This window comes from Hemitrygon akajei, chromosome 11, assembly GCF_048418815.1.
Source record: "Hemitrygon akajei chromosome 11, sHemAka1.3, whole genome shotgun sequence".
Lineage (NCBI taxonomy): Eukaryota > Metazoa > Chordata > Chondrichthyes > Myliobatiformes > Dasyatidae > Hemitrygon > Hemitrygon akajei.
The window spans coordinates 52,224,719-52,241,435 of record NC_133134.1 but is presented as its reverse complement, the minus strand read 5'-3'; the positions used below and the strand labels follow the sequence as shown (position 1 = coordinate 52,241,435).

At 44.1% G+C, this 16,717-nt stretch overlaps 1 protein-coding gene across 2 annotated transcripts in view; it reads left to right on the top strand.

Annotated features, from left to right (window-relative positions):
* Positions 1 to 16,717, top strand: part of baiap3 (BAI1 associated protein 3) — a 130,789-nt gene that overhangs the window by 57,107 nt on the left and 56,965 nt on the right. For both annotated transcript variants that reach the window (XM_073060869.1, XM_073060870.1), the window contains exons 10-15: positions 473 to 550; positions 5,096 to 5,198; positions 6,260 to 6,367; positions 7,329 to 7,421; positions 9,869 to 9,972; positions 11,208 to 11,325. In XM_073060869.1, coding sequence (XP_072916970.1) covers positions 473 to 550; positions 5,096 to 5,198; positions 6,260 to 6,367; positions 7,329 to 7,421; positions 9,869 to 9,972; positions 11,208 to 11,325 — 604 coding nt within the window. The remainder of the gene's footprint in view (positions 1 to 472; positions 551 to 5,095; positions 5,199 to 6,259; positions 6,368 to 7,328; positions 7,422 to 9,868; positions 9,973 to 11,207; positions 11,326 to 16,717) is intronic.

Here is a 16,717-nt window from a genome sequence, read left to right as displayed (position 1 = left end):
CAGCTGCTATATCATTCACTTGTGCAAGTGTATCACTCAATATTTATACATGATGCATTCTCAGAGAACAAAATTGTTTGCATCACCTGCACCTCCAAAATATTTATTTACTCACATATTTCTTATTTCTCTCTCCTAGATTAAAACTTACATCCTTTAATTTCCCTTTGGTATATGTTTCTGATGATCGGCCTCCTTTTGTCCCATAGTTTGCTTTAGATCTGCAAATTATGTTAGCTCCTTTCCCTGAGCCTTGCTGCATTCCTGGCAAATGGATTCTGGCCCCAGCCTAATTTGGTATGACGGTCCAGTTCCTTCCTGCCCCAGTATTTGTGCCAGAGTTGCGTGACGTGAAACGACTTGTGAACTTGCTCAGAGCCCTACACGGTGGGCTCACACATATACACACAGCGACCAGCAAGGAGCCTTAAAGCATGAAGTGAATATCAATGCATTGTTGTTCTCTCCCTAGGGACCATGATGACGATGTTTCAGTTGCTGAGGCATGTAAAAATCTCAATCAGATCAGTGGCTTGAAAGGAATGGGCAGGTAAGTTAAATTGCCCCATTCATTATCCAATCAAATAAATGTCACAAGACCATCGCATTACAGAACCATCACTTTAATTATATCCCTTGACTCAATTGCCCAATTAAAGGAGCCTGTCACCTAACCTAGATGTTTATCATTGTCAGTCATACATTTGTTACCCTTTCCAAGAACATTTTGTACAACTCTTCCAGACAGAACCCACTATAGTGGCAAGTACTCCCAGTGGCTCCTTTACCCAGTTTTATTAATCTACTTTGCCCATATATTGATTTGTTTTTCTGAACTGTAGCCTTGTGAAAGAAATTTGCATAACTGATATTTTCTATAGTTCTATGTTGTAAACAGACAAATTGCAGGAATTACAATGCAGTACTTCATCTGGACAAGATAGAATTTAGTTACGTTTTCTCCACATTCTGAAAGGAAGTTTCCCATGTAGCATCAAACTAACCCTGACATTTCTAAGCTATTTGCCCGTTTCTATAATTTCTTTATTCAAAACTGTAAATAACTTCTACAAAGAAAATTACAGTATTTCATTGTAACGTTAAAGAACTTCTTTATTGTCCCTTTGCAAGCATACAACCACACAGAAAATCATTGTAAACCATTATCTTCCCTTCATTTCCAACACTTCCAGAGCCCATCTTCAGTTTGTGTCACAAATGCCCGTGTGGTTTAGCTCTGTCATGTTGGTCTCACAGTCTTTTTCTCTGTCTACAGGTATTTTTGACAGCTATAGCCTGATGACTTAGATTTTTTTTTGCTCTGAAACACATTAACAAGCCTGCATTGCTGCACACTTCTGTTCTCACTCTGAACAGCTGCACTCGCATTAGCATCTCTTTTTCATGCCACATGCCATTTGATCTTTTCTCTCTGTGCCTCAGATAATGACCAGGTTCGCTCAGCTGCTTCTCCCAGAAAGTCCATTATCAAGGACACAAGAGAAAGTTTCTACTTAATTATACCCAAGCACAGCTTGAAGGTCTTTATAGTGAACATCTTTCAGGATCAGGATCCCAACACCACTTAGCACTCCAATTTCAATTATTTCTTCTCATCAATTTTACACATTCCTAAATTTGCAATTAAATCCCATTCATACAAACTGGAGGAATTTTGTCATTCTATACGCTGTTAAAGACAGCAATGTGGATTAAATATTCCGATTTGTTCCAGGTTATTAACACATCCTTGTTTAGCATAGAAAAGCACAGAAAATCTACAGCACATTACAGGCCCTTTGGCCCACAAAATACTCTAGAAGCTCCTCAGACAGGATGAAGAGGTCAATACTCCCCAATGCCATTAGGCTTTACAATTCAACTGCCAGGAGTAAGATATGTTAAAGTGCCGGGGTTGATTGTATTTAATGTATTTAAGTAAACTACTTAAGAACTTTTTAAAAGCTATTATTAATGCTTTTTGAGAGAGTGATTTAGAGGCATATCATATTTTTACTGAGTTAAGTATTGTATGTAATTAGTTTTGCTACAACAAGTGTATGGGACATTGGAAAAAATGTTGAATTTCCCCATGGGAATGAATAAAGTATCTATCTATCTATCTATCTATCTAGAATTTCCTTACTGCATAGCCCTCGATTTTCCTAAGCTCCTAAAAAAGCACTTTAGAAATGTGTTGTGCTGAGATGGCAGGTTACACCATTAAAAAAAATTCTAATTACAAGTAAGCACAGTAGCGTAGTGGTTAGCACAACACTTTACAGTACCAGTGACCCAGGTTCAGTTCCCACCGCTGCCTGTAAGGAGTTTGTACCTTCTCTCTGTGACCATGTAGGCTTCCTCCAGGTGCTCAGGTTTCTTCCCACAGTCTAAATTATCTCGTGGTCATTGTAAATGGTCATTGTAAACTGTCCCATGGTCATTCTAAGTGGCCATTGTAAACTGTCCCATGGTCATTGTAAACTGTCCCATGGTTAGACTAGGGTTAAATCAGGGGATTGCTGGGTGGCATGCCTTGAAAGGGCTGGAAGGGTCTATTTTGCACTGTATGTCAATTAAAATAAAGAGGCTCAGATGGGCAGTTTACCATGCTCAACTTTTAATTTCCTTATTAAAACTCGGTTCTTTGAGAGAAACTCAGTTCTTTACCTTTTAACCTTTGATCAAGTTTTGATCTTGCCTTTAGGCTTCAGGTAGTTTCTGCTCCCAGGCAATGAGGTGTCTTGTAGAGAAATAAAGGGTCACAAGGTTGCCCTGTGTGCCATTCCAGTGCACAACACTGCCGTTTCTCATTCTGGAGAGAACATTAGGTTTAAAGGGAATGAAGAGCTTGAAGAAATTATTGCAAGCATAAACATTTTGGAAAAATTATTGGGTTGAAATGTCCATAAACTCCCAGGATCTGGTGACATGGATCACCAGCATTTGACAGAAGTATCTATAATGGATAATATTATCTCCCAATTGATTGAGAATGATTATCATGGACTGGAAGTAAGTAAACAGGGAATTATTGACCTTGTCATCAATAGTAAGGCAAATGTTGGAATCTGCAACAAAGGAAGTGGAAAATGGAATGCTTAGAAAATAATAATTGGACTAGACAGGCACAGCAAGGATTAATGAAAAGTAAATAATCCTTGAGGTTTTTTGAGGTTCGAATCTTCTTTGAAGTTTTAACTAGTTTAATAGATTACCGTAGATAAAGGGAACTGGTGAATGTGCAATGTTTGGATTTCCTAAAGGCCTTTCATATGGTGCCATTCAGAATGATTAAACTAAGTGCAAAGTAGGCCATGGGAGTATTCAAAATACATCGGCATGGACTGAGGATTGCCTGAAAGAAAGCATTAAGTGGGAACAATTTCATGTTGGAAGGCTGTGTGTAGCTAGTGAGGGATTAGTGCTGGGACCCCCAGTCTTTAATCATCTGCATCAATAAAGTGAATGAGGAAGTCAAGTGTAGTAACTGCAAGTCCACTAATGATACAAAGTTATGTGGCCGTGTGGTGTGAGGAGAATGCAGGAAGACTGATAGACCGTGTGGTTGGGCTGAGTGATTGGGCAATTTGAATGTGGTGTGAAAACTGTGATATCATCCACACTGGAAAGAACCATTCCTGCTCTGACAGAGTAAGGGGGCCGAATGGGTGCTGCTTCTACTCTTGTGTTCTCATGTCCAGTCTTGGAACAATGGAGAAGAATCCTGTCTCTGCAGTAAATCTTCAGCTCTTCCCCTTCCGCTCAGCTTCACGTGGAGAGCTACTGCTTTCTCAATTGTCCCCTCAGTGAGTAGGGCATCCCCAGGTGACTCATCTTCTGTCTCACCTTTCTCCCTGAATCTTCCTTGGGGCACACCACCCACCTATACCTCTAAATACATTTTCTTAAGGGATGGGCAAGGCCCTTACCTCTAATATAACTCTAATCATACACTTAAACGAGGACTGACATCCATGACGAACTTCTGTGCTGGTGCTTAGTAAGTCTTTACTACCTTTCACTTGTTTATTTTTTGCAAGAACATTTTACTAATCAGAATCAACATTTGCCAGCCATCTCCATTCCTTGTCTCCTGGTTCCTAATCTTCGTCTCAATGGGAATTTTCTTCATATCCACTCATATTCATATTTCCTTCATTTCAGTGCAGAATCTATATCACTCCCAGAGCACTATCCTCAATCCTATTTCCCCACTCACCCTCTAACCCCTGATTCTCCCACCAGCAATTGGGGTAATTTACATTAATTACTCAGCCTTTGGCATGCGAGAGGAAACCAGAGGGCCTGAAGCCCACATGGTCACAGCGAGGTGACCCACTTTATCTACATCCCAGGGCACAGCAAGCACAGCTAACGTTGTCTGCAATCAATGCTTCTACAAGTACCAACGTTGCAGGATTCAGAATATGGCATTTCAAGTGGCATAATCAATTAATACAAAGAATAGAATTTTGTCAAAATAGCCTTAGTTACTTCTCATTCTACTCCACCTGCCATGGGAGGGTATAGATGGAACTTGTCTAAACAAGAGTAACACACACAAAACGCTGGCAGAACTCAGCAAGTCAGGCAGCATCTGTGAAGAGGAATAAACAGCCGATGAGACCCACCATCAGGATTTCCAGCATCTGCAGAATCTCTTGTATTCTAAACAAGACTGTTTTTATGAACCTTTTTATTGGGTTAATCTAATAACATTTTTAATTATTTAAATATTACCAAGAATTAATCAGACATCGAGAAGCTGGAGGAACAGTGGGTCAGGCGGTATCTATGGAGGGAAATGGACAGTCAGCGTCCAAGGTTGTGTCCTCAATCAGACATTGTTTTAACTCATTGTGAAAGCACCATTAGATTGTTTGGGAGTATCTTTCTATGCAACAGTGTAGGAGTGAAGTTCCAGTTCACTCTGTACAAAGGGATCGTTATCATCTACTTTCCTTTGCCTGAGTGGTTCTGCTGGATGCTCCTGTCCAGTCACCCAGGGCTGGTATGCCCGGTCAAGCTTCGCCCCCAGCTTCGGGTGTCCTGCTTCTCTCACAATTTACCGATTGTCATTTTATTTACATAGGTACTTCAAACAGATCATGAAGTCAGCTCGAGCTAACGGGTCCTCGGGTTCACAGGAAGAAAACATTGACGATTTCCTCGGCTGCCTCGATATTCCTGTCAGCGTAAGTGTGACGCAGGGAGCAGTTTGTCGCCGAAGGCACACGCACAAAATGCCGGAGGAACTCAGCAGATCAGGCAGCACCGATGGAGTGGAATCAAGAGTCGACATTTCAGGCTGAGTCTCAGCCTGAAGCAGAGACTGTTTATTCCTCTCAGTCGATGCAGAGTTCTTCCAACATTGTGTGTGTGTGTGTGTGTGTGTGTGTGTGTGTGTGTGTGTGTGTGTGTGTGTGTGTGTGTGTGTGTGTGTGTGTGTGTGTGTGTGTGTGTGTGTGTGTGTGTGTGTGTGTGTGTGTGTGTGCGCGCGCGCTGCTCTGGATCTCCAACATCTGCAGGATGTCTTGTGTTTACTGCCACAGCAAGAAGCAGCTCTTCCCCTTAAAACTGGCCTTCTCTCCAGTAATCAGGCTGCTGTTTGTGTCCCTCAGGAGCACAGTCCCAGGCTGTACCATGTTGTTCTGCAGGCCCCTGACTGTGCTCAGGCAGTGTGTACCTGTGTATATACCCCATGCTCCCCTGTCCCACAGGCTGGATCCAAAGCTACAGGCAACAGACGTACCACAGGTCCTGGCTTGGGGATCTATTCCAGGCTCCACATAACCTCAAGCTGTGCCCAAGGCCTTGTCCAAAAACCCAAGCAATACAATAGGATCTCAGCACTGCCTCAGGTTGGTCATTTCAATTCAACAAACAATCTGCTGGCAGAAAGCAGTGGGTCCTTCTAGAGCATGTTCTTCCAGGAACACCCACAAAATACTAGAAGAGCTCAGCAGGTCAGGCAGCATCTATGGAGGGAAGTGAATGGTCGCCATTTCAGACTGAGCTCCTTCATCAGAAGCTCCTGACAAAGGGCCCGCGGCCCAAAATGTTGACCATTAATTTCCCTCCGTAGACGCTGCCTGACCTGCAGAGCTCCTCCAGCATTTTGTGGGTGTTGCTGAAGATTTCCAGCATCTGCAGAATTTCTTGTGTCTCTATGCTCCTCCTGCAGATTCCAGCCTCTGCAGTGTCTTGTCTCCACCGGTTCATTCCAAAATCTGAATCTCTTCTGTTCCTTCATCAGGAAATTCCTGTCGAAGGGATTGACACGTGGTATAAACTGGAGCCTCGATCAAGCACTTCTCGGGTTGAGGGAGACTGCCACCTCGTTCTCTCCCTGACCATGATGCAGGTAACGGGGCTGGCACAATGGGAAAGTGATAAGTCAGGATGAGAGTCCCTGGTGTGGCTCTGTGACGTGTCAGTATTCCTTAATGAGATCTTTACTGTGGGACTGTGCATCTATTAGTGATAACTGAGGGCTCTGCTCTATTCTAAGCACCAAAGCCTAGGCGTAAACAGCTCAGACATTTGACGAGGCTGCGAACACTGAGCAGAGTTGTTAGACAATCAGATGAGAGGAAGGGAATGGCTCTCCAGGGCAGCGGAGTACAGAATCAGCAGCTTCAGAAGAGGGGATCCAAACCCCAGTCAGAGCCAATGCCTTCAGGCCAAAATGGGGCCTGTCCCACAGTGAGACTCACTGGCTTCAGAAGAGAAAAGACCCAAACCCCAGTCAGAGCCAGTGCCTTCAGGCCAAAATGGGGCCTGTCCCCCAGTGAGTCTCACTGGCTTCAGAAGAGAAAAGACCCAAACCCCAGTGAGAGCCAATGCCTTCAGGATGAAATGGGGCCTGTCCCCCAGTGAGACTCACTGGCTTCAGAAGAGGAATGGACCCAAACCCCAGTGAGAGCCAGTGCCTTCAGGACGAAATGGGGCCTGTCCCCCAGTGAGTCTCACTGGCTTCAGAAGAGGGGATCCAAACCCCAGTCAGAGCCAATGCCTTCAGGCCGAAATGGGGCCTGTCCCCCAGTGAGACTCACTGGCTTCAGAAGAGAAGGGAGCCAAACCCCAGTCAGAGCCAATGCCTTCAGGCCAAAATGGGGCCTGTCCCCCAGTGAGTCTCACTGGCTTCAGAAGAGAAAAGACCCAAACCCCAGTCAGAGCCAGTGCCTTCAGGAGCAGGATATCCTATACCACAGTCAAGAGGGAAATGCACACCCAGAGTCAGTCAGTCTCTTCAGCTGTGATGGAGCAGCAGCGGGCGCGGTGTCTGTGGCCTGACTGGTGGCAGCTGTTCCCTCTTCTTGCAGAGAGATACAGAGTTGTCCAGCACGATGGAACCCATGATGATCCATGAGCTGGTGCTGAGGCAGCTGCTAACAGCCGAGCTTCCCAAACTGCAGGTAAGTGCATTTGGCACAAGTGGGTGTGGTCAGGTTTGTATGTAAATGATATGAGCGGATATTAAATTTCTCATGCATGGTCAAACTCTGGCATGCGATCATTTGAATTGCTGTGCCACCAAACCCATTTGCAGTAAAAGTATTTGTAATTATTTGCAATTTAAATTGCAATAATTGGGCAGACACTTCAAACACTCCATTCCTGCCACAGTGGACACTTACCGAAGAACCACTATGGCATCTGTCACACACCTGGCCCTGACACACCTAGAAAACATGGACACTCATGTCAGAATGCTGTTTCTGGGTTTCACTTCAGCATTCAACGCTATTGCCCTGCAGACCTTGGTGAACAAACTCCTACTCGTCGGTCTAAATGCACCACCTCAGATAGTCAAGATGCTTCCTCCCCATCATCCTCAACATGGGTGCCTCAAGGGGCTGTGAGTGGAGCCCCCTGCTGTACACTCTGATCACACGCGACTGCACGGCCAAACACCCGAGTAATCACTTCGTCAATTTCACCGGTGACACGACAGTGGCGGGGCTCATCACCAACGACGATGAGACAGCCTACAGAGAGGAGGTGGAAGAGCCCAAGGCCAAGTGCCAGGAAAATAACCTCTTCCTCACTGTTAATGAAACACCTTGGTTTCCTTTATTCTGCTTGGGAGCCGAGACCTCAACTATTTTGTAAGCCTTTCTCAGCTCCCTTCTCATATCAGACGCATACTTCAGATAAGCCCTCTGTGGCAGATTTTCCTCGCCAGTCCCGAAACAGAGGTCAACAGAAAACCTCCCCTTACTTCCACCATCCTAATTGGATGGCACACATTTCTCTTCATCTCTTATCTGCAACAATAACCCAAACAGGCTGCAAACAGAACAGACTGCTCTTACAGAGCTGCTAAATGAAATACTTACAGCATAACCGTAAAAATATGAACCAGGGCATTCCATAAACAAGACCAAGGAGATGATTATCAACTTCGGGAGAACTCGCACCACTCACGCCCCTTTATATGTCAGTGCTACAGCGGAGGAAACTGCAGGCAGTTTCAAATTGCTGGGAGTGCACAACTCACACCTTCCATGATCCCAGAACACACCTTACATATTCAGGAAAGCTCGCCAACGCCTCTGCTTTCTCAGAAGGCTGAAGGGAGCTGGACTGTACACACCCATACTCACGATATTCTACCGATGCGCAGTGGAGAGCATCCCGACAAGCTGCATCACTGCGCGATACGGAGACCTCACTGCGGCGGACAGCAAGGCTGTACAACGGGTAGTCAAAACTGCCCAGCGCATCATCAGCACCAGCCTACCCACCACCAAGGACACATCCACAGAAAGGTGCCGGAAAAGGGCCAGTAACATCATGAAAGGCCCCACCCACCCTGATTATGGTCTGTCTCCCCCGCTACCGTCAGGAAGGATGTCAAGTAGCATCCATCGCACTACCAGCAGACTCAAAAACAGTGACTTTCCCCGAGCAGTAAAGCTGATCAACACCTCCACCCACTAACCCACCCCTGCACACCCCCAACCACCACTACTTCATCATTTCCTGTCGGTCACCTTACGTACAGACACTCCTGTGCCTAGAGTCACTTTATGGACATACAATCAATCTATGTACCTAGTCTATTTTATGTATTTATATTTATTGTGATTTTATTGTTATTTTGTTCTTTATCTTTTGTGATTTTTGTCCTGCATTGGATCCAGAGGAACAATTATGTTGTTCTCCTTTACACTTGTGAACAGGAAATGATATTAAACAAGCTTGAATCTCAAGTCCTGAGTTGGGAGCTCCGTGTAGACGTTGAGGTGTCAGCCTCTGTTACTTTACCGCACTGATGTCTCATAGTTATAGAGCGATAGAGCAGGGAAACAGGCCATCCAGCCCATCTCAGCCATACTGACCACTTGCATGGTTAGGGATTACCGTTATGGTGTTGGCGGGGACAAAATCCACTCAGGCCTTCACCTGTGAGGAGAGAGGAGATGGTCCTCAACAGTGATGGCCGAAACCTTGGGACTTGCTTCCACTTGCCAGCATCATGCTGAGCGGAAATGGCGGGTATGAGAGGGCATAAATTTAACAGGATTGGAGGACAGTATGGCCAGGATGTCAGAGGTAGATTTGCTGGTGGTGGTAGAAGCAGATATATTAGGGACATTTAAGAGACTCTTAGATACATTAGGCAGATCAATGAAAGAGAAATGGAGGGGTTTATGGAAGGGAAGCGTTAAAATGGTCTTGGAGTAGGTTAAAACATGACAGGCGGAAGGGCCTGTCTGTGCTGGGCTGTTTTATGTTCTGTGTTCATTCATTCCCACTGGCAGAATGGTGAGGGAGAGGGCACCTTCAGAACAGGGGGAACCAGAGAAGAAATTCCTCACATGAGTGAGTAACTCTGACTCTCTACTTTTCCTCATAGAATGACCAGGGCAGCTTCCATGGGAGCCTTAGCAAGCATGCTGTCACCATCCTCTCCCAGCATGCCATGCAAATTGACCTCTCACCTCAACAAAAGGCATCTGTGTGAGTATAACTCCCATTGTCGTTTTCCTTAAGTAATAAAGCCTGCTGATTATAGTAATGCTTTAAATACTGCTATTGGCATTCATCGGTTTAAGACCCAGAGATCTGCATTGGGAAGGCACCATTCATAAAGACAGCAACATCAGTCATCCCCAGGGCAGCTCCAGCACAGGTTAACAGAGGCTGCAGAGAGAAATGGACACAGCCCAGTCCGTTACAGGCACAGCCCTCCCACCACTGACAGCGTATACAGGAGGCACTGCCTCAGGAAGGCCGCAGCTGTTATCAAGGATCCCCACATCCATCTTCTTGTTGCTGCTGTCTGAATAAAGAAGCCTGAAGTCCTACACCATCAGGTTCAGAAACATTTTCTCTCCTAAATGTTCTTCTTGAATCAGCCTGCACAACCTTAGCCCTATCTCAATAGCAGAACATTACAGATACACCCTGCACTATCATAGGCTTGTTCTCAATTGTGTCTTTCATTTATTTTGCACTAAGGTCTTGCTTTTGCACAGTCAGATTTTTTTACACTGTATGGTATAATTTTACATATAATTAATGTATAATTTATATTCTGGGTGTTGTCTGTACCTTCATGCCTGTGATGTTGCCACAAGCAAGTTTTTTGTTGTACCGTATGTTTTGTATATTTATTATTTCAATAATATTTGAGTAATATTGTATATATATTGATTAAGCATTCTTGTGCCTTTAAAAAATTAATTATGGGTTATATGTAAAAATATGATAATTGCATATATCATCTCATTACCACATGACACATGCGCAACTCACTTAAAGTAAACCTATAATTGAACTCACATTTCAGACTTCCGTGTCTCTATTTGAATTAGTTTAATATTTTGAGGTTACAAAAGATAACATTATACCTCATTACATTTGCACACGTGACCATAATCATAACTAGACTTGACTAGATGAAGTTTCCTCTAAACTATCAATCAAATAATTTGGGAAGGTGCTTTAACTGTCATTCATTCATTCTTTGGGGCACTTCTCTGTTTTCGTGGATGTTTGCCAAGAAAAAGCATTTCAGGATGTATATTGTATACATTCCTCTGACATTAAATGTACCTATTGAAATACTCACAGAAAAAAATAAGCAAGGGTTGTATATATAGAATAAAACTCCATTATCTTTGTCATATAAATGGAATGATCCACAAATAATAAAGGGGACCAATGAGTGAGTAACTTTTCTCCCTCTGCAGAGAGTGGCTGGCCTACAGCAAACACCACCAGCTCCAGTCTGGGGACTATGGCTTCCTTCACCAGTTGCTTGAGGAACTGGATAAGAAGTTAGACTTAAACTCTCTCACTCAAGAGCAGGTAAGGCAGTGGGATCACGGAATATCATAAATGAAAGATATTACCCCCTTCTACTTTATTCACTGCCTCTGGAGGTGGGGACAGATCTGGTGCTCAACATTCGTCAGTACTTCCCCATGTTACCAGTCTCTACTGTTGATTTTGGTCAGTAAGTGTTGGCAAACTGCAGGCTCATATAGCATGTTTCAAAATCTGTATCCAGCCAAAGCTGGTGTTAAATGAAAAGGCTGTCGACATAAACACATTTCCATATGCACTTGGGTCAGTATGTGTTTACGTATTTGTTCTTGCGCTTTGTGAATGGTGCGTGCTTGTGTGTCTGTGTGTGGGCCCTCCTGCGCTGTATTGGATGTGCTCCTTGCTTATTGGGGGGAGTGTGAGTGTCTGAATGTGTGCGTGAGGGTCTCTTTCATATGCTTTGAATAAGATATACATTACTAATGCCAGTGTAAATGTGTGTGTGAGGGTCTCTTTCATATACTTTGAATAAGATATACATTACTAATGCCAGTGTAAATGTGTGTGTGAGGGTCTCTTTCATATACTTTGAATAAGATATACATTACTAATGCCAGTGTAAATGTGTGTGTGAGGGTCTCTTTCATATACTTTGAATAAGATATACATTACTAATGCCAGTGTAAATGTGTGTGTGAGGGTCTCTTTCATATACTTTGAATAAGATATACATCACTAACGCCAGTGTAAATGTGTGCGTGCATGTGCTCACACATGTATGTGCATACGTGTTTATTTAGCGAATCCTGTTATTTGCTGAACCTCTCCAGTATCTTTGGCGTAGTAACGAATAAAAGCAGCTGTTGTTCTAAGTCATGCAGCAGTGAGTCTACCTAATTAATCACCTATAACCAGCACCTCACCCGTGGCTAAGAAAGTTTTAAATATCAGTGCTAGGGCAGCTGCCGTTTCCACACCAGCCTCCCTCAGGGTCTGAGGGAACACGTTGTCAGGCCCTGGGGGTTTACCCACCCCAGTTTGCCTCAAGTCAGCAAACACCTCGTTCTCTGTAATCTCTTTTGGTCTATCACCTCGGTGCTGCATTGGCTCCTATCTACAGACTCTGTGTCCAGCCCCCAGGTAAACACAGGTAGAAAAGAACATTTAAGATCTCCCCAACATTTTCAACTCCATGCATAGATTACCACTCGATTTTCCAGAGGACCAACTTTCTCCCTTTTGCTCTTAATATATCTGAATAAGCCCTAAGGATTCTCCTTCGTCTTGTCTGCAAAAGCAAACTCATGCCTTTTTTTTAGCCCTCCTGATTTCTTTCTTAAGTGTTCTCTTGTATTTCTTATACTCCTCAAGGACCGCATTTGTTCCTGCCTGCCACCTCCCTCTTCATAACAAGGACCACAATATCTCTCGAAAACCAAGGTTCCCTAAACCCATTGTCATTGTCTTTTATTCTGATAGGAACATACTCTCAATATTTCACTTTTGAAGGCCTCCCACTAACCAAGTACACCTTTGCCAGAAAACACCCTGTCCCAATCCTCACTTGCCAGATCCTTTCTGAAACCATCAAAATTGGCCTTTCTTCAATTTAGAATCTCAATTTGAGGACCAAATCTATCCTTCTCCATAATTAATTACCTTGAAACTATAGGCATTATGATCACTAGATGGAAAGTGTTCCCCTACAAACTTCTACCCAAATTTTTATCACCAGCCCTGTTTCATTCCCTAACAGGAGATCTAGTATCTCCTTTGCAGGAACTTGTCACCCTTCTGCCCATGTGGACCACAACCTCTGGCTGCTCACCCTCTGACTTAAGAATGCCAAGGACTTGATCCAAGATGTCCCAGACCATAGCAGCCAGGAGGCAACAAACCATCCGGAATCGCCATACAGTACCTCTAGGGAGCAAGGGAATATCATGGAAACTATAGAGTGCTAAATTTCACGTCAGCTACAGGGAAATTGCTGGAGAAAGTTCTTCGGGATAGGATATATGAGCACTTAAAAACCCATGGTCTAATTAGGGAGAGCCAGCATGGAGAGCTAGTAAGTCACATTTTACCAACTTGATTGAGTTTTTTGACAAGGTCATGAGATTGATGAAGGTAGAGCAGTGGATGTTAGTAAGAGGTTTGACAAAGTCCCTCGTGGGAAGTGAATCCAGAGGATTAAGATCATGGGATCCACACCGAATTGGCTGTTTGGACTCAGAACTGGCTTGCTCAAAGAAGATGGGGGTTAGTGGTCAAAGGGATTTATTGGAACTGGAGGTCTTGACATTGGAGAGGGTTCAGAGAAGACGATTCCAGGAATGAAAGGGTTACCGTATGAGGAACATCTGGCAGCTCTTGGGCTGTATTCCCTGGAGTTTAGGAGAATGAGAGGGGATCTCACAGAAACATTCCGAATGCTAAAATGCCTGAACAGATTAGATATGGCGAGGTTATTTCCTATGGTAGGGGATTCTTGGACAAGAGGGCGTGAATTCAGGATTGAAGGACGTCCATTTGGAACAGAGATGCGGAGAAATTACTTTAGTCAGAGGGTGGTAAATCTGTGGAATTTGTTGCCACGAGTGGCTGTGGAGGCCAAGTCATTGGGTGTATTTAAGGCAGAGATAGATAGGTTTTTGATTAGCCAGGACATCAAAAGGTATGGAGAGAAGGCAGGGGAATGGGGATGACTGGAAGAATTGGATCAGCCCATGATTGAATGGTGGAGCAGACTCGATGGGCCGAATGGCCTACTTCTGCTCCTAAATCTTATGGTCTGTAATTAGTGTTGTTCTGCAGGGATCTGTGCTGGGATCTCTGCTGTTTGTGATGTGTATAAATGACCTGGATGAAAATGTAGATGGGTGGTTTAGTAAATTTGCAGATAATACCAAGGTTGTGGATTTGTGGATAGTGTAGACGACTGGCAAAGAATTCAGTACAATATAGAGCAGTTGCAGATATGGGCAGAGAAATGGCAGATGGAGTTTAATCCAGATAAATGTGAGGAGTTGCACCTTGGTAGGGCAAATGCAAGGAGACAGTACACTGTTAAAGGCAAGATCCTTAACGGTGTTGCTGAACAGAGAGATCTTGGGATTGAAGTTCGTAGCTCCATGAAAATGGCTACACAGGTCAATAAAGCGGTTAAGAAGGCTTATGGAATGCCTGGTTCAAAAGTCAAGAGGTTATGTTGCAACTTTATAGAACTCTGGTTAGGCCACATCTGGAGTATTGTATACGTTTTTGGTTTCCCCACTATAGGAAGGATGTTGAGGCTTTGGAGAGGGTGCAGGAGGTCTACCAGGATGCTGCCTGGTTTAGAGGGAATGTGCTATCATGAGAGGCTAGACAAACTCACATTGTTTTCTCTGGAGTGGCGGAAGCTGAGGGGAGAGCTGATAGACGTTTATAAGATTATGAGAGGCATAGATAGAGTGGACAGAGAGTATCTGTTCCCCAGGGTTGAAATGTCTAATACCAGAGGGCGTGCATTGAAGGTGAGAGGGGGTAGATTCAAGGGGGGTGTGAGAGGTAGGTTTTTTACTCAGAGAGGGATAGATGCCGGCAATGCACTGCCTGGTAGGGTGGTAGAGGCAAATGCATTAGAGGCTTTTAAGAGACAGGCATATGAATATTAAGAAAATGGAGGGATATGGACATTGTGTAGATAGGAGGGTGTGGTTTGGGGGAGTTTTTGATTTACTTTTTAGCTAGTTCAGCACAACATTGTGGGCTGAAGGGCTTGTTCCTGCACTGTACTATTCTATGTTCTGTATTTTACACCCGTAGAACCTCCTTTCTGTTCCCATAACCAATGAATCCTCTATCACTACAGCTCACCTCTTCTCCCCCCTTCTCTTCTGAGCCACAGAGCCAGACTCAGTGCCAGAGATCTGACCGCTGTGGCTTCCCCCCACCCCCACCCCAGCAGTATCCAAATCAATATACACATTGTTGAGGGGACAGCCACAGGGATGCTCTGCACTGGCTACCTAACCCTCTCCTGACGGTCACCCAGTTATCTGTGTCCTGGGTGTAACTACCTCCCTGTATGTTCTGTCTATGAATCCCTCAGCCTCCCGAATGATCAGTTCCAGCTCCAGCCCCTTATCATGGTCTGTTAGAAGCTGCAGCCCCGTGCACTTCTTGCAGGTGTAGTTGTCAGGGACACTGGATGTCTCCCTGCCTTCCCACATCCTGCAGGAGGAGCATCCCACTATCCTGCTTGGCATCCCCACTGCTCTAACTGTGCATTAAGAAAGAAAGAAAGAAAGAAGAAGTCTACCTATGGCCTTCGCCTCTCCTTGTTGAGCCAAAGCCTCAATTCCCCATTTTAACACTGACCCACTCACACAATGGCCGCTCTGCTTAAACCTAACTTCTTTGTATTGGACCTTGCCAAATGCCTGATTATGTGCAATCCAGTGCCTCCTCGAGACTGTGGCGTGCAAAAATGTGCCAACTGTCAATAATCATGGGGATTTCAATATCCAGGTAGATTAGAGAATCAGGTTGGTCTGGATCCCAAGGGAGGGAATTTGTAGTAGAACAACAGGATGGCTCTTTAGAGTAGCTTGTGGTTGAACCCATTAGAGGAATGGCAATTCTGGATTGGGTGTTATGTAATGACCCAGATTTGATTAGGAAGCTGAAGGTAAAGGAACCCCAAGGAGGCAGTAATCATACTATGATAGAATTCACCCTGCTGTTTGAGAAGGAATAGCTAAATCAGATGTATCAGTATTACAGTGGAGTAAAGGAAATTACAGAGACATGAGAGAGGAGCTGGACAAAGTTGATTGGAAGGGGACACTAGCAGGGATGACAGCAGAACAGCAATGGCTGGAGTTTCTGAGGGCAAATTGGAAGGCAGAAGAAAGGTCCATCCCAAAGATGAATAAGTATTCTAAAGGCAAGATGAAGCAACTGTGGCTGAGAAGGGAAGTCAAAAACAGCATGAAGGCAAAAGAGAGGGCATATGATAAAGCAAAACTTAGTGGGAAGTTAGAGTATTGGGAAGCTTTTAAAGACAAACCGTACACAACTAAACAACCCATAAAGAGGGAAATTATGAAATATGAAGGTAGGTTAGCCAATAATATAAAAGGTGCAAAAAGATTTTCCAGATATATAAAGAGTAAAAGAGAGATGACTGTGGATCTCAAGACCACTGGAAATTATGCTGGAGAGGTAGTAATGGGGGCAACGAAATGGTGAATGAACTTAATAAGTATTTTGCAACAGTCTTCACTGTGGAAGACACTAGCAGAAATGTGAGTTTGTCAGGGGGCAGATGTGAGTGTCATTGCTATTACTAAGGAGAAGATGCTTGGGAAGTTGAAAAGTCTGAAGGTAGATAAGACATCTGAAAGAGGTAGCTGAAGTGATTGTGGAGGCAGTAGTAACTATAGAA